The sequence below is a fragment of the Cyclopterus lumpus genome, chromosome 22 (assembly GCF_009769545.1).
Source record: "Cyclopterus lumpus isolate fCycLum1 chromosome 22, fCycLum1.pri, whole genome shotgun sequence".
In the NCBI taxonomy this organism is placed as follows: domain Eukaryota; kingdom Metazoa; phylum Chordata; class Actinopteri; order Perciformes; family Cyclopteridae; genus Cyclopterus; species Cyclopterus lumpus.
Window position 1 is genome coordinate 18580178 of NC_046987.1, and position 22503 is coordinate 18602680.

Consider the following 22503-nt stretch of genomic DNA (forward strand, 5'->3'; position numbering starts at 1 on the left):
CCGATGGATGTGTATGAAATGTAGAGAGAGGTCAAAGGGCAAGCACCCGTTTCATGAATGGGATAACTCGGAGGCGGGTAGTAATAACCCATAATGAGCTATAAAAGGAGGAGCTAATCAGTGCTGAGCCTCTTTGATTAGCCCGGGTGGCTGGGAGGAAGCATGGGATAGGGATAATCCATTTAGGCAACGCTTCACCAGGAATCAGTTCGTCAACATCTCCTCTGTCAGTCTGGACTTCCTCAGTGAGAGACAGGACCACCACATTTGATCAGATCCACCAGGGACCTCGGATCCCGTGGGACACAAAGGCCAACTGACCTCCCATCGATCCCTCAGGACATCTGCGTTCACTCACAGGGGGGTCCCGGGGGGGGGGGGGGGGCGGGAGCGGGACGGGCCCGAAAATATGATGGAATGGTTGAAGAAGATGATGAAAAATATGGTTTTGTGGAAGGTCAGGGCGTACGTGAAGGACTACTGCAGGAGGAACGGCCTGCTGACGCTCTCGGTCTTTGCCGTGGTGACGGGCTGCGGGCTCGGGTTCGCCCTGAGGTCGCTCAACCTGTCCACACAGGTAGGGATGGAGGAGGAAACCAACAGGGGCGCCATTTTGGCTTGTTTTGCATGTTGCAAACTTACATTTTTACTTTATTACCTTGATATAATGTGTTGGGAGTTGTAACACTGTGTGCAAATCAGTAATAATAGGCAGAGTGGAAGCAGAGATGAGCAGAGGATCAGGTTCAACCAGGAAGCAGAGGTGTCAGAAGTGCTGAAATAGTTCAAGTTGCTATGAATCAATAATTAACATTGGATCACTTGAGCTCCAGAAGAAAGAACCCACAGAGAAAGATCCCCCCCCCCCCCCCCCCCCCCCCCCCCGACTCTGCAGCTGCTCTTAGCTTTATTAGTATTTTTGGATTTAAGAGTTTTGTTTTCTGTTTTAGTTTTAATAAAAAAAAAAAAGAAGCCCTTTAATTGCCCTATGCACATTACCTTCTCAGCATCAAACGTCAGACCGACACAGTTGTCGACAAGCTGGTGGACGTAGGGGATAAAATAGCTTTGTGTTGGATTTCGGGGTCCTTACTCTCCTAGAAATAAGGTGTGCTTACTTGTCACTCTCTCACTCAGGCTAAGATCTACTTCTCCTTCCCTGGAGAGCTGCTGATGAGGATGTTGAAGATGTTGATTCTGCCGCTCATCACCTCCAGGTAAGAAAAGTCCTCCACCTGTGTGGGTCCAGACTCAAATACAACAGCAACCAGCTGCAGTGTTTTACTATGAGCAGTCACAATGTTTCCTTCCCTGACGACTTTTGATGAAATGCATCACTTTGGACAAAATATCAACAGATAAACATTTAGAGTAAGCATCAATCACACAAAACTTCCCATGCACAGTATTTATGTATATTTTTTCCGTCCCGTCACCCGGAATTATAGTTTTATTGAGCAATATTTTCAGATTGCTCCATTATCAAAGGTTCAACGGTTACATTGTCTGGAATTTAGTAAAGAGAAAAGAGCATTTCACAGTTTGAACCTTTTTTATCTCGCGATCCAGTCTCATGTCAGGCCTGTCAGCCATGGACACAAAGGCCAGTGGTCGACTGGGAGTCCTGACGATCACTTACTACCTGTGGACGACCTTCATCGCCGTCATCGTTGGCATCGTGCTGGTGCTCATCATCCATCCGGGGACGGGCTCCGAGAAAGATGGCCACCATTCAAGCACAGGGCCTGTTATGACTTCCGCTGACGCCCTGCTGGACCTCATCAGGTAAATGCTGACCGACACCAGACATTTACCTTATTGAAGCCTTTAGACGTCCCTACCAAGCTCTAAATGGGTTGTGCATACTAACATACTGCATACTGCGTACTGAATAACAAGATTAAGAAGCCAGCTGAATGTTTACACTGAAATATGCTTAAGCGACAGTTTCAAGGCGTCACAAAAAGGGAATTATTTGTATCAACTCATCACATGTTGGGAATCTAATTACTTTCTCCGGTAAAAACATGTTAAAATTGACTGAAGTGACACATTACCAGCTTTTAAAATCTATACAAATCTAATAAAGTGACCGCTTTTAGCCTGGCTCACCCAGACGCAATGCATTGTGGGACAGTTGAGTACGTGCAGTGGGCTCACGTCTCATATCTGGAAATGCTTGCTAATGTATATACATCCAGTTATTTCCTGCCGTACACAATATCCACATAATATGCAGCTCTGACATGATTCACTCTAATTCCTCCTTCCGGAGGGAACACGAGTTCGCCGCCACGCTGGCGTCTCTGTGTGGCTGCGCTAATGCTTTGAGCTAAATGCTAACGTCGGCATGCTAACACGCTTGCAATGGCAATGAAAATCAGAGAAAAAGGACCGAGATGCACACAATTAGCTTGAGGAAAGGTCAGGAGGTCATCAAAGACAATAGGATGGCAGCAGAGAAGTTCATTGTTTCTTTCAGTCACGGTTCAGACGATCTTCTCTCATTTCATGAGAGCATCTTGTAGGACCACGCGGCATTTCCCACATTCACCTCGTCCGTAGAATGGAGAAAAGCGCCCTCTTAGTACAGGATTTTCAGGAGATTCCAGATGTTCCCAGTCCATCTCATCTGTGCTGCTTTCTGGTATGAGGATTTGCTGGACTATGTACCCTCTGACGGCCCGAGGAAAGCCAGTACGGACCAATTCAACCAACCAATGGCTCTCACAACAATGGAAAGTCAGAAATCATGAAATTGTCAGCGAGTAAAGCGTTCTGAAAATGTGACATTTAATCAAATCAAAGTAAAAACAAATCGGCCGCATATTTGAGTCAATTATGAGTCACAACAACACCGATCAGAACGTATACGCCTTCGTGTCAGCATTATAAAAAAGAAAACAGAGAAGGACATTTGCAGTCTCACTCTTATGCAGCAGGTCGGCTAAGAATAGGAGGACACTTAATTGTGATCTGTTAAGCCTTCACTTTCTCAGAAGGTCCCTGTGCAGCGTCGCTCTGTGCACGTTGGAGACTTCAGGCTGACCTTCCATGTCGGAGATCCACTAATACGTCCTTCCTAAACCTGATTATTATTAGAGAGCTGTATCTTTTTCTCTGAGCCAAAGATCAGCTGCGCATTTGGGTCCTCTTACGTGTTTGATGAGCTTGCATCATGGGTTCAGTGTCCCTGACGTACGTATGCCGTATTAATGCAGTACACGGTGTCCCTGAACACCTCCCACGGCATGTGGAGGCCCCTCTCTGGCCCCTGGTGTTGTTTGAGTGTACTTTGTTGATGTTCTTGTGCGTGTGTGTGCATGTATTATTTATGAATACCCTCTGTTCGATAAGTGCGCAGTCTGGTTTTCACATTCTTTTTTTATAGTACCTGCTTATGAATAATTGTCATTCATGCATGTGGCTCCATAGTCTATCCAGAGGCTAATTTTACTTGATTAAAAGTATAATTTTCACATAACAGAAATATCCGCGTTGAAAATGTTTTGTAAGTAGAAAAAAATACATACAAAATGTATTTGAAGCATCAAAAGTGAAAGTATAGTCCGTGCAGATAAACCCCCCTATTTATGTACAGTTGCGTGGTTTGATTTATAACAATGCATTGTAATGTTATTCATGTTAAGACAGTCAGTTTTTTTCATGTAGAATCTTTGTAAAGTAAATATTAACTACAAAAATCAAAAGGAAGTATTGAAGTTAACATTTCCTCTTCAATTAAGTGAAGTAGAAGTACAACAGTGGAGTGAAATTTAAGTATTCAATGAAGCACAAGTACTTACTTTGTACTCAGGAATGAACTTTGACCCTCAAAATTAAAAAACAACTCTTTATATGCCCCAGAAGTTTATTGAAATGACACCACACTATTGAATAATATGTTTCTGTACAGACGTCTGACCTATTTGTCTGAATATTGTCTTTTATAGGAACATGATCCCGTCAAATCTCATCGAAGCAACGTTTCAGCAGGTCAGTGGACAAAAGGAGGAAATTGTAAAATGATAAAAGGAAATATGAACACATATGAACAAACCTGTGGTGGTTGTTCTTTTTTTTTCTTCCAACTCCAGTACCGAACGGACCTGGTACCTATTGTACAGAACTCTGACGTAAAAGAGTCTCAAGCCAACTACGTGTACGTCATGCCCGACTACCACAACCCTCAACTGGGCCACCCGGTCTTCCTGGAGATCACCCCTGCTCCCGAAGTCAAGTATAAAATCGTCCCCAGCACCAGCAAGGGCATGAACGTACTGGGGATTGTCATCTTCTCAGCCACCATGGGTAAGAAAATCACACGGCTCATTAGATCCCAGAAAACATCTCAAAACTACAGGCCTTGTTTATTGGAGTATAATCCTTATGGTGCTGTTTTCTAGTAGGTGAACCTCCATAAAGGTTAAGTAATGTCTTTTTAGATTATGTTATTACTTACACGCGACTTCCAGGGGCTACTTTTAATACTTAGAGCAAATATCCATTGCCTCCACGCGGCTCTCAACATGGCGCCGGCTCACGCGGCTAACGATGCTAACAGCACAGAGCTAACCGCGTTTTTACTGGTTTTACTTACTGCAATGTCGTTCAGGGACGGAATTATTAGCTGTGACCGCTTTATGAATGCAGTACAGACCGTGAGCTACCCAGTGGGGCACATGCACTAACATGCAACGTCACGTGCACTAACATGCACTAACATGCACAGCACGCGCGGCATCTAGCAGGCTATCTAAACAAATCACAGAGAAACTTGGACACACAGAGTGTGACTTCATTTTCTACTCAAGTAGACATTACTTTATAGATATATACTATATATTTCATAGTTAATAGTTTTTTTTGCTTCTACAATAATACTCTTAATGTCAATAATACTAGCACCTTTAAAGGTGTACTGATATTGCAGAAAAAAGACATAATATTACTAGATTGATTCTAATGCAATATTTAGCAGCATTTTATTGTTGCAGCTGGTCACAGCGGAGTTTAAACTACTTTATATTCAGTTGGGTAATGTAGTCACATGGTACTCTTCTATTTGGAGTGACGCATTGAATCATTTCAATTATTTCGGCCTTATTTAGGGATTTGTGATGTAAAATCTTAATCTGGAAAGTACATACTGACGGCAGATATATAAAATAAGTTTTAAAAAAGTACCCGTTGATTATGTAATTACGAACCCTTTATTAGAGGTGACTTGTGAGACCTCACAAAACTCACCGTCTGTTCTCAGGACTGCTGCTGGGTAAGATGGGAGAGCGGGGCGCGCCGCTGGTCAACGTGTGCCAGTGCATCAACGAGTGCGTCATGAAGATTATTAACGCCGCTATGTGGTAAGTTCGTGCTCTCACGCACGCACACACACTTTCACAAATAGACGACGCAACAGTTCACACGACGGAGCCAGATTACATGTACAAATAAATCTCACACAGCTGCTCCGTCCTTGTGGGAGCTGATGAGTCGACTGGATTGCATTTAAGTGAACTCAGCACAAAGAGATAAATTAGCGCCGGAATAACTGTAAGTACAGATGCAATGAGTTTGGATAGTCGGGTATATTTTATGGCCATAAGTATTCGGACACCTGAACATTACTCCCACGTGTGTTCACGTTAATCTTCGGATGTAGCAGCCTCCGAGCTTCAGGAGCATGGCTGCAGGGATTTGATCCCATTCATCCTCGAGCGCATTAGCGAGGTCTGGCACTGATGCCAGACGCCAGACGAGGCTCCGATTGATTCCCCAGGTGTTGGATGGGATTGAGGGCAGGTCAGTCTCCTTTGTGGAACTGGCGTTTATCCTAAAAAAATTAATATCAAAGGTTTTATCTGTCAGGTTTATCTTGAGGTTGCGCTGAAAAGGTTTTTTTGCGTGCAATAAACGATGATCTCCTCCCCCTCCGCGCAGGTACTTCCCCTTCGGCATTGTGTTCCTCGTGGCGGGGAAGATCCTGGATATGCAAGACCCCGCCCACCTGGGAGAGAAGCTGGGCATGTACTTCATCACGGTGCTGTCTGGTTTGTTTGTGCACGGCCTCATCCTGCTGCCTCTCTTCTACTACTTCTTCACACGCAAAAACCCCTTCCCCTACATCAGGGGGCTACTGCAGGCTCTTGTCATTGCTCTGGCCACGTCATCAAGGTAACAATACAACGTCTAAACAGGTTTTTGGTAGATGTCGTCGTAGGTCTCTATAGGAGTACCCTGACCCGACCGCCTCCTTTCAGCTCCGCCACGTTGCCCATCACCATGAAGTGTCTCCTGGAGAACTGCGGAGTGGATCGGCAGATCGCTCGCTTCGTGCTGCCAGTGGGCGCCACCATCAACATGGATGGGACCGCCCTGTACGAGGCAGTGGCGGCCATCTTTATCGCTCAGGTCAATGAGTATGACTTGGACTTTGGCCAGCTGGTCACCATTAGGTGAGACCAGTCACTGAGCTTGTTAACCTTCCACATGATTCACGTCTTTTGTCTCGAAGAACCAATTGGTTTTCCATCCCTAACTCTTCCGCTTTGGCTCTTGTCTCATCAGTATAACGGCAACGGCGGCCAGCATCGGGGCAGCCGGGATACCTCAAGCCGGTCTGGTTACCATGGTTATCGTCCTGACCTCTGTGGGGCTGCCGCCCGCTGACATCTCCCTGATCGTCGCCATCGATTGGGTTCTGTGAGTCCCTACGAAAAATGGTCGCACCATATAGAGCACAAGTGGGTCTCGGGGCGATGTGTAAATTATTATCTTCGTCCCTCTCGTTGCCGCCAGTGATCGATTCCGGACGATGATCAATGTTCTCGGCGATGCCTTAGCTGCTGGGATTATGGCTCATTTATGTAAGAAGGACTTCGAGAAGGCGGCCACTCCGGCCCCAGCTCCTACTCCTGCAGATGCTGACAACGGAGGCGGCCCCAACCGGGTGAGAGGACAATAGTTAGTGAGGTTAAAGTGCACGTTCACATTCGAAAAACCTCTGAAAAGCTTTATTTAAAAATCGTGAATATTACTCCAAAGTATTAAACAGGCAGAAACAAGACGCTAGCGGCTCTATGAGGCAGCAGAGTTTAGAATCAATGACAAAGCCAACGTGCTGATGCTCACCATCTTAGTTTAACCATTTTTTATATAGCCAACGCACGTTATTTTAGCAGGTGTTCGGTCATGAAATCATATCGACAAGTTAAGACCAAAGTGATGTCAGTAGCACAGATAAAAACCCGGAGGTTTGGACAGCGGCGTCGACAACATGAGCAACCGTTATCGGACTGTTTCATAAAACAACTGATCGGTGCATGGAAATCATCTTTTTTCTTCTTCTCTCAATTGAAATATTTGGTTTCGTAAGGGTAAGGTGGAGCGGGAGATCGACAGGCGGATCGGTGCGGCTGCAGCAGTAAAACAGGAGCTGTACCGGTCCGTCTTAGTGAAGAGGGAGCTGAGCCGGAAGGCAAAGCTCTCCATTTACTGGTCGGTCTACGTTCCAACCCTCACCTATGGTCATGAACTCTGGGTCGTGACCGAAAGAACGAGATCTCGGATACAAGCGGCCGAAATGAGCTTCCTCCGTAGGGTGGCCGGGCTCAGCCTTAGAACAAGGGTAAGGAGCTCGGACATCAGGGGGGAGCTTGGAGTCGAGTCGCTGCTCCTTCGTGTCGAAAGGAGTCAGCTGAGGTGGTTCGGGCATCTAGTCAGGATGCCTCCTGGACGCCTCCCATTAGAGGTTTTCCGGGCACGTCCAACTGGTAGGAGGCCCCGGGGAAGACCGAGGACACGCTGGAGGGATTATATCTCCCGGCTGGCCTTGGAACGCCTCGGGATCCCCCAGAATGAGCTGGAAAGTGTTGCGGGTGAGAGGGAAGCCTGGGTCAGCCTGCTGAACCTGCTGCCACCGCGACCCGACCCCGGATAAGCGGCTGATAATGGATGGATGGATGGATGGATGGTTTCGTAACCATTAATGTAAGATCTCGTGGCGAACAATGTGTTTTCACGGCCTTTGGAATCTCGACTTTGATACCGATTTTAGTTTTTTTTCAGTAACCATTTAGTATACTGTTGTTCCTCATTGTATTACATTTTACAGGCGTAGTATTTCTTTAAAAAAAAGAGAAAAACCTTTGAGCTCTACCTTCCCCGTCTTTACTGACCGTACTGTCGGGGTGACTTCTTCCCTACAGAGAGACACCGTCATCTCCTTCGGCAATCAGAGCGTGGCGATGTCCGACGCTCCTCTGATCGCACACCGGTGCGATTACGTGTTTGAGGTGGACGGAGAAAACGTGCTGGAGCGACCTTTGGCCTGCTACAACCTCTGCCAAGTGTGAGACTCTTTTTGATTTTTTTATGGGATGGACATCAAGGGGACACACTGCCTTCTAACGCACACAGATCCACCTCTTTGGATCAACGGGGGACCGTCGTCTGAGGCCTGAGTTTGGTTAAGATCCTGTTTCTGTTCTAAATGAGACCAAAGTGTGAGAACATTGTGTCGTCGGGGTTTAAGCGGCTTCACTGGATTTTGCATGTGCCATGCTGAAAAAAAACAACAAAACTTGAGTACTAGACATATTGTTCGTTTCCATTTGGTTCTGACTGGGGAGGAAATGCATTAAGTTTCACATGTAACCTAAATCTTAAAACAGACATGCATTAGATGGAGTTAAGCGTTTAGTCCGCGGGGACACTTAAGACATTCATACGCCCGTTAGGCCTGTCCTAACCAAGGTTTTGAGTTGCCTTAACGTGATCTTGGTTTTTGACAATAATTCTGAAAGACTCGAATGTAATCAAAAACTAGGACAAGGAGCAAATGGATTTTGTTGAAGTGAACCTTTTATGTTACGACAAGGTATTTATGGATATATATATTAAGCGACATTAGTACAATTATAAAAAAAGTATTCTAGGAAGACGATCACTTGTGTTTTTATACCTATGCTTTGAATTTATTGTGTGGATGTTTTTTTTAAAAATAAAAATATTTTAAAAAATTGCTGTACTTCCAAGTCCGCTTCAACGGGTGGTTTTATTTAAAACTTTACTGGGCCTGTTGTGGGTAAGAGTAGTGTGTGTCAGCTTTTACCAGAAGGCATATGGAAAGATTGTGGAGGCTAAAACTAATTTTCCAGTAGAAAAAGGTAGCATGTGGCATTTAAACAACGCTCTTGGGACGAGTCCTAAAACCTGGAAATGAGTTGGCATTGATGCACTTCCGGTTTCCTAAATTTCAGGCTTTTTGAAAGAGATGGCTGAGGCCCTTATTGATAACCTTCTCCATACTAAATTATGGCCTAGAAGGGAAATAAATGCAAGCAGCCACTAAAAGTGCTGCAGAAAATCTACCACGTGTTCACGGTGGCGTTGGTTAACAGTAAATATGTTGCAGGAGAAAATGCAGACGTGGCTCCCCCGTGTGGTCTCGGATGGTAATAACTGGGCCGTCGTCATGTGCTCTGAAGGCCAATGACGTCACAAGATGAAGTCCCTCGTTTCATTAGCTTGTTGGTATGCTGACAAGTAAAACTGTGTACATACACGTTACATTTGTCAATAAAATACAGCAAATTACACAATAAGCTTCTTAAGAGACATTTCATTCTTTGAATTCTGAAAAGCCAAATGTGTTTTATTGAAATGATCCAATGTTAGACATTTAATGGACTTCAACGTGGTGTCCTTCAAAACCAAGAAAACAAAATGAACCATTAAAAACACTCCGAGTAACAAGTATGACCGCATACATTGTCGAATAAATATTTACGCCTCCTGTGATGTAAAATACACCATTCCCACTTATAAATTAAGGCAGAATGCAGTCAAAATATGACTACCCCTAAAACAAATTCACTTGCATCTTTCATGCAATTTCAACTATACTGCTGAAAAAACTAAGCAGTAACATAAAACTTCAGTAGAAAATAGAAATAATAAAAAAAAGATGATAATCTAGGAAAAAAAACAACTATTGCCTGCTTTAAGCAAGCCTTGAAATATTGCACAGTTAAAGATTGCGACCCAAAAATAACATGGAATTACTAAATCAAAAATAACTTTTAAGATCAAAATAAATCAGATTCTTGGAATGGGAATAATCCTTTTAAAAGGAGTGGGGGGCACACAAATTAAAGAGTCGGGATTTTGTTTCGTGAGAATATGTAAAAAAAAATTGCGAAAAGTTACTGTGACCAAAAATGATTTGATATTTGTAACTCCGTCACTAAGTGGTTTCCCTGTTAAATTTGTGGTCAGGTTAAAATCAAGGACAATGACCTTGGAGAACGAGACAATCGAGCAAATTCAGCAATATTAAAAGACGAGCTGTGATATGGCCAATGACCTTTTCTAAATTAATCATATAAAAAAGGTGTTTCGCTGAGCAGGTAAACAAAGCCTCACTGATTAAAAGCACTCCCCCATTAGACAATGATCAGATACACGGGGTTGGGTCTAAAAGACTCAAGTATATTCTGATTTGTCGCGTCGAGATATCGAGCAACAAATCTGGCTTCGCTTTAGAATACTGCACTCGAGCTACAAATCAAAATCGGAGTATAAACTGCCCTCCCGAAACAGCCGGGTATCAAAACAGATTTACTGAGCCAGGTGGCGACTCACAACAGCTGAAAAGACTAAAAAAAAAAAGAAACGGTATCAACATACAGCTTCAACTGGCTAATTATGCAACTCTTCAGTGGTTCAAATGTATCTGGCAATCTTAGAAATGTTGCTTCATGAAATGTCGTCAGGACAAATCGCTTTCCTTCAAGTGTCTGTGTACAGGTTAAATAATCAACCAACATTGGTCCTTATAGTTTCCTCTGACATTTAAAAGTCTCCTATAGAAACAGGCCGTTTTTTTTTTAATTTTTTTTGAAACGGGAACTATTAACACTGCAGATTTGCTACCAGAAAAATAATAGAACAAAACTTCAAACCAAATCTAAAAAAAAAAAAAAAAAGAAATAAACCAAACAAAACGGTAGGCAAAAAGAAATAAAATTTAATGGTTTATGCTCAAAGTGAAACAACCAAAACAAAAAAGAAAAAGAAAAGAAAGCAAATCAAAACTTTAACAAAAGGCCATCGATTGATTAGTCTTCAAACTAGAGATAAGCACTCGTTAATGCAAGTTTATAACCAACATTGTAACGAATAGAAATCTATAGCCAAACAAAAAAAGAAAACAAATTAACTCTAAATAAAAGAAAAGAAAAAACAGAAACACAACACTGAGGTTAAGTGACGTTGCTCCTCAGTCAGTTTCAGATATAAGCTTCGTACCTCTTAAAAACCAGGTAGAAATGTACCTTAAATCTGCGATAATAGGATCAAATCTCTCCCTGCCTTTGGTCCATCTCAACTCCCTACTCATTGACCGGGGGTTCATATTCAACAGGACTCTCCTGAAATACAACTTATAATAAAAAAAGACACTTTACACAGGGATAATAAGACAAAAACCTCCAAAGCTCGTCATGCTTAAAAAATTGTTAACCTGGTAGGAGCGTGAGCTAAAGTCAAAGATTAACATCGAAAAAGACTAATATTCATAGTAACCGAAAGCAGACTGGTTAAAAGTGCTTTACTCTTAAATGGACTCGAGACGGTGAGTGGTACTGTAGGTCTGTATATCCACTGGGTGATAATTTAATGCATCTATTTTGTACTTATGGGGAGGAGGATCCAGGACAGAGCACTTCTTTTTCCAAAACAAAATAACCCCAAAAAATATTGTCCCTCGCCTTCTTTAAACCAAAATCAACTGAAATGTCAACAGTCGACAATTCGTGAGGCTTTTTCCTCGTGCACGCCGTTGTTCTTAGTGCACCGCCCAGAACCATTTTGCGTGCCTCTTTTGTCAAGTCTCCTCTGTTAAACATGCAACACGTATGTGGACAGTATTTTAGCTTTTTTTAGATAGTCAAAAAGTTATCTTTTTTGGGGGGGGGGATATCATAGGATTTTACCCTCTCCATCCCCTCTCTAAAAATTAAAAACTACAGTGTCCTCAAGCATGAGTATAAAGATGAAGAAGAAAAACAACAAAACAAAAACCAGCCTAAACACTCTTTTAGACAAGTACAAAGGTGCAGAAGAGTGAACACGTCGTTTAACTCTTAACACTAAAAACCCAAACATGTGCTAGATTTTTAAAAACTCAATACTTCTGCTCTCTGCTATAAAAGCCTGGCCAGGTCATTTCCGCCTCTCCTCTACACCCGATTGTCCGGCTCCCTCTCTCTCTCTCTCTCCCTCTCTCTCTCTCTACTTGTGGCCCTTGCTGGTCTTAAAGGACACTTGCAGCATCTTGTCTCCGAGCCGGTAGCCGTTCAGGCTGGCGATGGCCATGGCAGCCTCCTCGTAGTTCGTCATGGTAACGAAGCCAAAGCCCTTGCACTTGTTGGTGTTGAAGTCGCGGATCACCTTGACGTTGGTGACGGCGCCAAAGGGGCCGAACATCTGCCAAAGGATGCTCTCGTCCGCGTCCTGGCCCAGGTTGTAGACGAAGATGCACCAGCCGGAGGTGGAGTTCCCGGGAGCACTGACACTGCCCACACTACTCATGTGATCAACAGCCATGGGGGAGAACCTGCCAAAGAGATCGTTTACTTCATTTAATAACACTGAAACTGAATGTTTTTTATTTACACACATATATATACACATATATATATATATATATATATATATATATATATATATATATATATATATATATATATATATATATATATATATATATATATATATATATATATATATATAAAAACTCTTCCAGTGTGGTTTCTACTGGAGCCAGAAGCACGTTGTACATATGCATAAGCTGCTGTTTCAACGACCGGTTTTCAAGGTCGGGAAAAGTTCCCATCCCCCCCCTCACCTGAACCGCTGTGCCTGGTGGTGTACAGGCCCTCCGAAGCGCCTGGACTGGTTGTGGTAGAGCTGAGAGATGAGCTGCGTGTTCTTCGCCTGGTTTGGGTTGGCGGCGAACTTCACCGTGATTGGCTCGGCGGCTCCGGGTGGTTTTTGGCCGTTCAGGTTTTTGACGGCCTCCTCTGCCTCGGCCCGCTTGTCAAACCTGATGAAAGCCACCCCGCGGGACGAGCCTGGACACGAGACAGCCACGGGTTACTGCATATTCTGACACAAGCAGCATGACTACGCTCCCTTTTCAACAGAAGGCACTATACAAGTAAAGTAAGGAAGCAATTTACCGGTTATTCCTGTGGCCTGGTCAACAAGTACACGGGAGTTAATGATGTGTCCATAATGTGAAAACATGTCCTCCACATCCTTCTGGGTCATGGCCTTTGGCAGGCCGCTGATATACAGGTTGGCATCCTTTATTGTATCAGAGCTGGGCCGTGCGTATGAAACCTAGCAACAGGAAGCAACAATTGACAGATTAAAACTCTTACTGATGCACGCGTACAAAACAAAGTAACAAAAGAAACCCACTAAAAGCACAATGAGCAATTATATGCGTTTTAAGCGTTACAACTAATTAATCTGAAAAGTGTTGTCCCTTTAATAATAACTGGACGATAAAAGAAAAACTGAATAAAATGATCTGATAATTGCTTTTAGGTATTAAATATTTGGTTTGTTGAAAAATGAAAAGCATAAAAGAAACAACACAGCAATGAAAAAAAGAAATCAAACGGATCAAAAAAATTTAAATAAATGAAAACACACCGAATTTGACAGAATGTGTCAAATAAAATAAGTCAAATTATAGTGAAACTCAACAGACATGTCAGATAGGGCAGTAAATGAGCTGTAAAAGCAGCATCACTTCCTCGGGCTGACATGTACTAGCTAGTTAGCGGACAGCACAAGAGCCACAGGAGAGTTATATGACATGACATCTTTGGTTTGAGAATAGAACACCTTATTGCACGTTACCTTGATAGTTTTGGACTGTAGCCTTAGTCCATTCAGTGTACTGATAGCTCTGTCTGCATCACTAGGGTTAAGATAGTTAACAAATCCGTACCCTAAACTGTGGCCTAGAGAAAAAAAAAGGAAAACAATAAAATAAAACAAAACAAAAAAACGTTGTATAGTTAAAAAAAAATCTGTCAAACAAATAAGTATTTAAAAAAACAAAACAAAATCTCAACATTGCATGCTATTCTACACAAAAAACAAACAAATAGACTGGAATAAATAAAACAGGTCTACGGTGGTGGAAAAACTGAGCAAACTACTACTCAACTCAAAACAGGAAATCAATTTGGGATATCTTTTCAAAATAAAAGTTACATTATATAAAGATCCCTGAGGAAGGAGCCAGAAAATAGGCCTTCGGTAGATATCCGTCCAATAAAGATAATTTGAAAATGACTGAAAGGCCAAACTATTTTTAAGTCATAAAGCTGAACCACCACTGATTTATTCAGAGGTTGCAACACAGATTCCTTTGCCATTTAAAACAAAATCTTGTGTTTCAGCGTCCATCTGGTCGGTCACAGGTCTTATCGCTTCGGGGAGTTGCATACCTGCGACTTTGTCTCGGATCAGCTTGGCGGACTCCACCTCTCCGATGCTGCTGAAGAGGCTCCGCAGCTCGTCCTGCGTCATGCTCTGAGGCAGGTAGTTCACGATCAGGTTGGTCTTGGAGTCCTTGTCCTCGTCACCCCCCATGAGGTCTTCGTAACCATTCGACATGTCATACACCTCCTGAAGGTCGGCCTGCTAAGTCGGTGGAAACAAAGCGGGATAAGTACACCGCGTGACAGAACTAGAGCGAATTGTTGCGTGTCGGTGGAATAAAACAAGCAATTTTAACTCATTACTCTAATTCTGAAACTATAGTGTATTTTCACTATTTTCCAAGATGTTATATACAAAACGGTTAATTAGTTGATATAGTAATTCTGCAGTTTAATCCATAATGGAAATAATTAGTTGGCGCAGTACACGCGTCTTGAGATGCTTTGCTATACAAAAGCAACAAAAACAAATGGATGGAAAAATCTTCATCTAATAAAATATCTTTTTTTTTTTTTTAAAAGGAACCGGGAACTAAATGTATTTCCTACTCTAGGATTAGCCATCTACTTCCCAGTCATTCATTTATTACATCCAACTCGATTAAGTGTCACAAATGGATTACTCAGTGTTGTTTTCTTTATAGTCTTCAATGCGAAAGAGAACGCTTTAAAGGTCACATTATGGGAACGAATATTACACAAACATGTGACTGGATTTAAGCTGCCAATTGGTCTCAATGCAGTAGTATCCGCTAAGCCAGATTGAAATGTAATCAGTGGACTTTAATACAATAGAAAAGGACACACAGACAACGTATGCAAGTAACTTGTTTTAACCCAAGATGACCTCAGTCAAGTCAGTCTGAAGTCTCGCCTTATTACCGGTCTAAAATGAGTTGTAAAGCACCCACAAGAATGGAGCCTGAATACAAAATACGCATTAAAAAAAAGGTACGACTGCTATCTGTTCAGCAGAGCGTGTCATGGCGGACACATTTGCTGGTGGCTAAAATGGAAACAAGCCTGGAAGGGAACCAGTCCGACAGAGGTCCATTCATGCAAGAGAAGGGTTGTGATTGTGTATTCTGGTGGGTAAGATACTCTGCCTGAGAGGATGAATGAGACTCCTGTATTAAACCAGTAAGCATGGGCATAGCTGGTGGGATGTTTCTGATTTATCTCAGTGCTTAATCATTTCAACTATAAAATCCTTAGTTTGAGCAACAAAAAAAAAAACGGATCACTTTTTGCAGTCATTACATCCTTCGACAAAATGTGTAAGAGAAAAACTGTTTGTACATTTCCTGCAAACAAATGTCATGCTACTGTGTAACTGCATTCAATTTCAACCACCCCCGACACCTAAAATACCCGCTAACATTTAGTTGATCAGGGTACACACACACACACACACACACACACAACGTTTGAGATCTCACACTCACTTTCAAGTACTTAATGTGTCCTCGACGAACTGCCATGAAGACACTTCACTGCTCCGGAGGCTGAAAAAAAAAAATCAAAACAACTCTCGTCAGTATGGCAGTGAGCAAACATCTGAAGATCATGGCATTAAGAGTGACAAACATTTACAGAGTGACAAACACGCGTTTAAGGAAGACACAACAGTGCCAGAAATTATGTAAACGTTACACATGATTTGCATCTCTGTGATGGGCCATAGAGAAAAAGTTTGAGAGAAATCCCAGATGACTATTATGAAGCTTAATAGTGGAGTTGTGTAATTAATGTCACGTTAGGTGCAGATGAGTGACTCTGTTTAATACGGACTTCCATTCTAGTGATCCATTTGTAAAGCTCTGTTTATCATTGCATGCTTACATAATTTCCCTCATAATAAAATGAGTTATGTTGTATAAAATACAGTAGGAAAAAGGCGTTCTGCAAAATAAATACTGCACTAGTCATCGAGTTTACCCCGATGTTCTTTAGGTTTTGTTGACTGTATCTTCTGTGTGTGTGTGTCAATTTTAGAGACAGTAAAAAGAAGTGCTCTGTATACAATAACGCACGACCATCAAGAAACAATGTAGCCTTATTGTATATAACCAATATATCAAGTAGACATTTTTTTTAATGAGTAAGAATGTAGCCTATAGCCAGTTCAGCTTGATTAAGTCTCATGTAATAGTCCAAATTATTTTTTTTAAGTACAGAAACGGAGCCTTTTTCTCTCACATCGTGCACCGCTTACCAATTATACTGTTGCACTAAATTATGCTGATGTTGCATAACAACAGTGTGATCGTGGTTAACCATTGATAGTCAGGAGAATTAATAGTTACATTTTTTTATGTGAAGAGCACCTAGTCGCTCTAGTGGAAAACTAGTCTCGTGCACCATAATATTGTTAAAAAATACCCAGTGGAAAGAGGCGTGTCATATTGGATGGAGCACGAGGGCTAGGTCAGAATTAGGACGTAATGTTATTTATGTGAATAACTACGGAGTACAGTGAAAACACATCTTTCGGGTGTGTCCTCGCGCCCTCGCCTGCTTTTTCTCTGGATGAGCAACCTTAAAATGTAGCACGGACACATCGGGGAAAAAAAAAACCGTCTGGTTTTACTAAAGTAACGGTGCAACGCCGCCAACAAGGACTCTAGGATTAACGACGCGTCGTCTCCTGCAGCCACTAAACACCGGTTTAAAAACACATTTTGGTCTTCTCGTCCCCGGCATTTGCAAACGGCAGAGAGGCCTGTTTAGCGTCACTAGCGCGCGCAAGCTAGCACGTTTACCTCCCTCCTCTTAAAGAGCAGTGTAAAATGTCTCACGTCGCCCCCCCCGCTTCCCCCTCCCCGCACACACACCACAAAAATAACGGGGACTCAATGTCACTAGTCGGCAGCACATCGCATCCATGTTAACAAGCTTCACAACGACGTGGCCGCCAGTTAGCCGACGGAAAGCACCGCGGCCCTATTTTGGGAGAACAGCGGATGAATACTTCCACGTCCCCGCGCCTAAACCCCCAGCGGCCTGCTAACAGGCCACGGGGGCTACCACGAGCTAACCAACGGCTCCAAAGGGCCGCGAGAGAAGCATGGCAGCCGCCCGCCCGCACGTCGACACATTAAAAAAGCACGCAGAGAGAGAGAAGAAAAAAAGCTTCAGGGAAACATTCGGTAATATGTTTGCGCGTTACCAGCTTTTGGGGGTTAGTTGTTTGTTTCTGCTCCCGTCTCCTGGGTTTTTGTTTTGTTTGTTTCCTTTCTGGGCGACGTTCACTTTCCTCCAAGTCGGACTCGCGTAGTAAAGAAATCGAGGAAGAAGGAGCTGCGTGACAAAGCCAGAGCCACGCCCACTCGCGTCCAGCCACGCCCTCTGCAGAAGAGGCAGCGTGTCCAACGTCCATAGTCAACATGCACTAATGTAAAGACAGTAAACCAATAACAACGTAAACTTACATTACATATTTGATATATTATTATTATTATTATATATATTTTTAATTATTATTACATATATTTAGACACTTCGACATGCAAACTACTGTATAACATATTCTGTTCACCTATTCAGTTCATTCAGAAATAGGATTATCAGTCACCGCTATGGAATGAGCTATTCCTTTTGATGCAATCACACAGATCCTTTTCAGTTTGTAAAGAATCGTAATATCATGGAGACCAACGATGTTAGCTCTATAAGCATTTTTTTTATTGGAAAATAGCCACTGGTTAACTGGAAATACACCGTGCAGTAACAGACATATCATCAGAAATGCTGATATGTTACATTTCCTGAAGCAAACGTTTGGTCTTCTTCACATTGTGTTGTTGGCCTACAGTGGAAAAAGGCTTTCTGCAAAATAAATACTGCACTAGTCATCGAGTTTACCTCCAATGTTCTTTAGGTTTTGTTAACTGTATCTTCCAAAATTCTGTGTGTGTGTCAATTTTAGAGAGACAGTAAAAAGAAGTGCTCTGTATACAATAATAACACACGACCATCAAGAAACAATGTAGCCTTATTGTATATAACCAGACACAAACCATCAGATTGCATTTTATGATTTATTTATTGAGCCTATGAAATATACAAGAAGGCAAACAAAGTGCCTGTGTACCTTCAACCATCACTCATAATGGATTTTACTCATCAGGGTCTTTTTTAATAATTCTGTGTGACAAATTCATAGACTGAAAGGTGCAACAGTGCCATAAACAGCTTTCCGTAAACCATCGTCATCTTTTTGGTTTCATAAATACCAACGACTACATTGCACAAAATATATTTCCCCACTTTTATGGCACAGGTTTTGTCGTGTGTACGGAAGTAAACCTGTATTATCCAGCAGGTGAGAGGTGTGCAGCTCAGGATGAATGATCCAAACAGCAATACTTTAATGCACATTTAGTCGATACAATAAGGCACGCTGTACTCGTATCGTTGCACATACGAGGCTGTCCCATCTGTCCTAGTGTCTTCAGTTTTTAACCAGTACTTGATAATCAATATGCGGTTGGTCCCTCATCAGCTGTGCCACTGTCAGAAACAAAACGATCTGCATGACAAGAGGAAAGAAAGGAAAATAGTATTCTGGTTAACAGCCAATTAAAACAATTGACACACACACACACACAAGACTTAATCATTGTGTTTACACGTCATCAAAATGTAAACACACTTGTGATTTGTGGTGAAAAGCACCGCGAAATGCAACACAAGATGTTCAAAATGTGCAGATGTGTTGTTGGAAACAACTTCATGCGGAATGTATACAGCACTAATCAATATTGGTATTTTACCAATAACTCAAATAACTATGTGTTATGTGAAAGAAGTCATTTGTATTGAAGAACCCCCAGATAATTATCACCCGACTCTACAGTAACTTTAAGCTCATTTTAGCCCTGAAACTTTACTGTTTTGGTTCTTTCGCTGCTCTCATCAAACTTGAATCAAGCTTGTTTTTTTACTGTTTAACTCGTTTTTTTAAGGCAACTTGTTTTGGGGTTTTGGACTGTTTGTTGGACACAATATGCAACCAGATTTGTCAACTTGAGCTTAAGAAAAGCATTTACCCCTGGAGACCAAATGACATCGATATGATAAAGTAATTGCCAGATTCACGAATAATGAATACAATCATTAGTTGCAGCCATAATTTTGTATGGATGTGTCAATAGGACGCCGTTTGCAAACACGTGAGCCAACACCTTTATTCGGTAATGACAAAGCTACAGATCTCCCTGTGTGTCTGCAATGATCACTCCTGAAATATTTTGCGTATTCTCATATTACTGTCAGGAAATGTTACGAAACCCGTTCCCACCTCCACCAGAAAAACCACCGGGGAGTACCAGATGATGAAACTCAGCACGAAATGGAAGTTCATCTCCAGCTTCACCTGGCAGCCCTGAAAGAGACACACATTCGAAACACACGGGTCCAATCAGACGTGCATGCTGGAGCTTTCCTGATGTTCATGAGTATTGATTTCATCCGGATGCACATGTCTACCTGTGAGTAGAGCTCCCCCGGTTGGTCCACGGTCCCATCGCAGGACGGGAATGTAGAGTTGCAGCAGCTGTGAGGAACCCTGAGTCCTCCTGTTCGGTTAAACCACAAGGTTTTTACCCAGTCCCTGTAGTCATGGACCCCACAACACTGCAACTAACGGGAATCAAAAGACACATTTAATTATCAATTCTTGAAAATAGATCGGTTATTGTTTTTGACATCTGACCATTAGAGGAAGTTGTTGCTGCTTGTATTCATGTCTGCTGCTTTGGATACTTTTTCACAGAAGAATTGCAAAATCCCGTTTACACATTTTTTGCACACCAGTTGTAAACATGTTTGTCGTATTTGGAATGCGTCCACGACCCAATTGACGTGAGTTATGGCCAAACACACACACACACACACACACACACACACCTCTTTTTGTGTCACATCCACAGCTCGAGAGTTGGGGTCCTGGCTGCGGCCTGTGTAATTGTGAAACACTCCGCTGAGGGGAGCTAGCGCTGAATCCAGCTTAACAAAAAGGCAGAACATATATCGTGAACATGCAATTATTCAAGAATTAATCTGCAGCGTCACGAAAGCACTTGATTTGTTTGTGTATCTTTTATACCTTCGTAGAGTGAAAATAAGCCAACGCTGAAGACGTACATTCCAGACAAAAGACGATAACCAGCAGATAAACAAACTGGAGGAGAAAGCACTTTATTATGCACAAATCAAAAACACTGATGGACACACAGATTCACACACATGCACGAGCCTTACCAGTCCCTGCAGAAAGGTGGAATCCCTGAGGCTCACCCAGAAGCCGAGGCCCCAGCTGGCCAATAGAAACGCAGCGCTGGCGAGAGCGAGGATAGCCGGTAGGGTGATGTAGCTGTGAGAAAGGAATACGCTGCTCTGTCTCAAGTTCTTCAGCAGGTAAACTCCACTCAGGCCCACCACCAACCCCACCACCTGGCAAATAAAAAGAATCAATAAGACAGAAAAGTTCCAGAGGGCTTTTGTGAGACATCAACATAATCTCTCAATGACCACCATAACTCCCACAATTGGGTAAATATGTTGTTTGTTTTCTTGCTGGAAGTGGATAAGATGATCAACACCACACTCTTACACGCAGGGCGGAGGAACTCGTGCCCACAGAGCTATATAGTGTTGCTCTGTAAATGATTTGACAATGAGGATCAAAGTTAATTCAGCATGAGAGAGTTGGTTCCTCTTACTGCCTTCAAGCTGTGTATGCCCTGTTATTATTTGTTATAATGTTATGAGCTTTATCCTAAAAACATAATCACCAAACTAATGCACTATTACAATAGAACTGAGTTACATGAATGCAAAACGGAGATAATCAAATATTATGGTAATTATAAAAAAAAAGAAGAAGGAGATAAACAGCAATAGTAAAACTTCCCATTATGAAATAAAGGTATATCATAAAACTGTGTTAGATAAAGATAGTGGAACTGTGTTACTTCCGGTTTAATATACAATCAGCTACAATTTGATACAATAATTGAAAGTCTTTTTTGAAATATGGTTTCTATTGTTTGTTTATTATTATTTGGAATGGTCAGTGGCAAATGTAAATAGCAATCATATAAACAGTTTAGAATATTCTAACATAAATTATGACGGAGAAAGTACGGCAGAGTGAAAAGTGTGTTAAACCAACTCCGGTCCCCCACAAAATCACGCGCACGAGCGCACTCTGATGTCATATGACACGTGAGACTCAATCAAATAGCCACTGCTATACTGCATTATAGAAGTATAGTTGGTATATGATCTAAAAACGTACATAAATGCACGTTAACTTATTAACAATGATGTATAATATAATTATTAGTGGCAGAATAGAAGAACAATATAAAGTCTTACACACCCACAGAAGTTGACACGCACACCGGAGGATTCTTTTAAACGACTTTCTCCTCTGGTCGCTCATCTTCAGGCTTTAAGAGAAGCGCGACAATCCACGCACGCGATGGCGTTACAACGACAACCGTTGATCAACTTCCCCAAAGAACGCGGAAACCATATCGCCGAGGTTTGAGGGGGGCAACGCAACGCAACGCAACGCGTCTTTATTCCTTATTCTCATATCCAATGAATGACTGCGGTTTGTTTACCACCACGTGACGTCTGGAGATGAAGAGCAAGACTACGCACGAAGTCTGACATCTAGTGTGTGATGTGGAACAACCATCTGTACCGTGAGACCGTAACGACCCTCTGGATGCAACCCTCCATCTGATCAACACTGCCATCTTGTGAGTTTAAGCTAAATAACTTGTTAAAGTGGCACATTTAGTTGCTTGAGTAACACTGTGAGGGGCAGAGGCCATGATGTCAAACCACCAATTCAATACAAGTCATGCATTCAAACACTGACTGAAGTAAAAGTGTAGAAAGTATCAACAAAAGCAGAATGTTATATTATTATCATGAATGTAACTACTCTATCCTTATATCT

The 22503-nt window shown here is 42.3% G+C and overlaps 3 protein-coding genes and 2 gene segments (V, D, J or C); 2 read left to right on the forward strand and 3 right to left on the reverse strand.

The window, feature by feature from the left end:
* The window catches only part of LOC117751141, a 37346-nt gene that overhangs the window by 6769 nt on the left and 8074 nt on the right, over positions 1-22503 (reverse strand).
* The window catches only part of LOC117751139, a 37372-nt gene that overhangs the window by 4845 nt on the left and 10024 nt on the right, over positions 1-22503 (forward strand).
* Positions 410-8354, forward strand: slc1a8b (solute carrier family 1 member 8b). The gene is made up of 11 exons (XM_034562681.1): positions 410-577; positions 1138-1217; positions 1570-1785; positions 3954-3996; positions 4098-4311; positions 5264-5363; positions 5941-6174; positions 6261-6455; positions 6568-6702; positions 6799-6949; positions 8208-8354. The coding sequence occupies exons 1-11, from the start codon at positions 410-412 to the stop codon at positions 8352-8354; spliced, it is 1683 nt and encodes a 560-aa protein (XP_034418572.1).
* On the reverse strand, positions 11009-17852 carry LOC117751129 (ELAV-like protein 1). 3 transcript variants are annotated; one of them, XM_034562704.1, is made up of 7 exons: positions 17695-17852; positions 15971-16030; positions 14532-14727; positions 13936-14039; positions 13245-13407; positions 12911-13136; positions 11009-12619 (listed from the first exon to the last, which is right to left on the reverse strand). In XM_034562704.1, exons 2-7 carry the CDS (start codon positions 16004-16006, stop codon positions 12295-12297), a joined length of 1050 nt encoding a protein of 349 aa, XP_034418595.1. In that variant the 5' UTR covers positions 16007-16030; positions 17695-17852; the 3' UTR covers positions 11009-12294. The 3 variants fall into 3 exon arrangements, with proteins under 3 accessions (XP_034418595.1, XP_034418596.1, XP_034418597.1); XM_034562705.1 differs by having other exon boundaries at positions 14532-14724; positions 17695-17826; XM_034562706.1 differs by lacking the exon at positions 13936-14039 and having other exon boundaries at positions 17695-17826.
* tspan37 (tetraspanin 37) lies at positions 18552-22227 on the reverse strand. 2 transcript variants are annotated; one of them, XM_034562716.1, is made up of 7 exons: positions 21913-22226; positions 20790-20981; positions 20635-20709; positions 20436-20534; positions 20016-20168; positions 19828-19911; positions 18552-19056 (listed from the first exon to the last, which is right to left on the reverse strand). In XM_034562716.1, the coding sequence occupies exons 1-7, from the start codon at positions 21973-21975 to the stop codon at positions 18979-18981; spliced, it is 744 nt and encodes a 247-aa protein (XP_034418607.1). In that variant the 5' UTR covers positions 21976-22226; the 3' UTR covers positions 18552-18978. The 2 variants fall into 2 exon arrangements, with proteins under 2 accessions (XP_034418607.1, XP_034418608.1); XM_034562717.1 differs by lacking the exon at positions 20635-20709 and having other exon boundaries at positions 21913-22227.

Coding starts and splice junctions, on each gene's coding strand:
- slc1a8b (XM_034562681.1), top strand. CDS start 410: ATGATGGAATGGTTGAAGAAGATGATGAAAAATATGGTTTTGTGGAAG. Junction 3,997..4,097: donor TCGAAGCAACGTTTCAGCAG/GTCAGTGGACAA, acceptor TTCCAACTCCAG/TACCGAACGGACCTGGTACC. Junction 6,175..6,260: donor GCTCTGGCCACGTCATCAAG/GTAACAATACAA, acceptor GCCTCCTTTCAG/CTCCGCCACGTTGCCCATCA.
- LOC117751129 (XM_034562704.1), bottom strand. CDS start 16,006: ATGGCAGTTCGTCGAGGACACATTAAGTACTTGAAA. Junction 14,728..15,970: donor GACACATTAAGTACTTGAAA/GTGAGTGTGAGA, acceptor CCACCGACTTAG/CAGGCCGACCTTCAGGAGGT. Junction 14,040..14,531: donor GATCCGAGACAAAGTCGCAG/GTATGCAACTCC, acceptor TTTTTTCTCTAG/GCCACAGTTTAGGGTACGGA.
- tspan37 (XM_034562716.1), bottom strand. CDS start 21,975: ATGAGCGACCAGAGGAGAAAGTCGTTTAAAAGAATCCTCCGGTGTGCG. Junction 20,169..20,435: donor TGGATGTGACACAAAAAGAG/GTGTGTGTGTGT, acceptor GATTCCCGTTAG/TTGCAGTGTTGTGGGGTCCA. Junction 19,057..19,827: donor CGGTGGTTTTTCTGGTGGAG/GTGGGAACGGGT, acceptor CTTGTCATGCAG/ATCGTTTTGTTTCTGACAGT.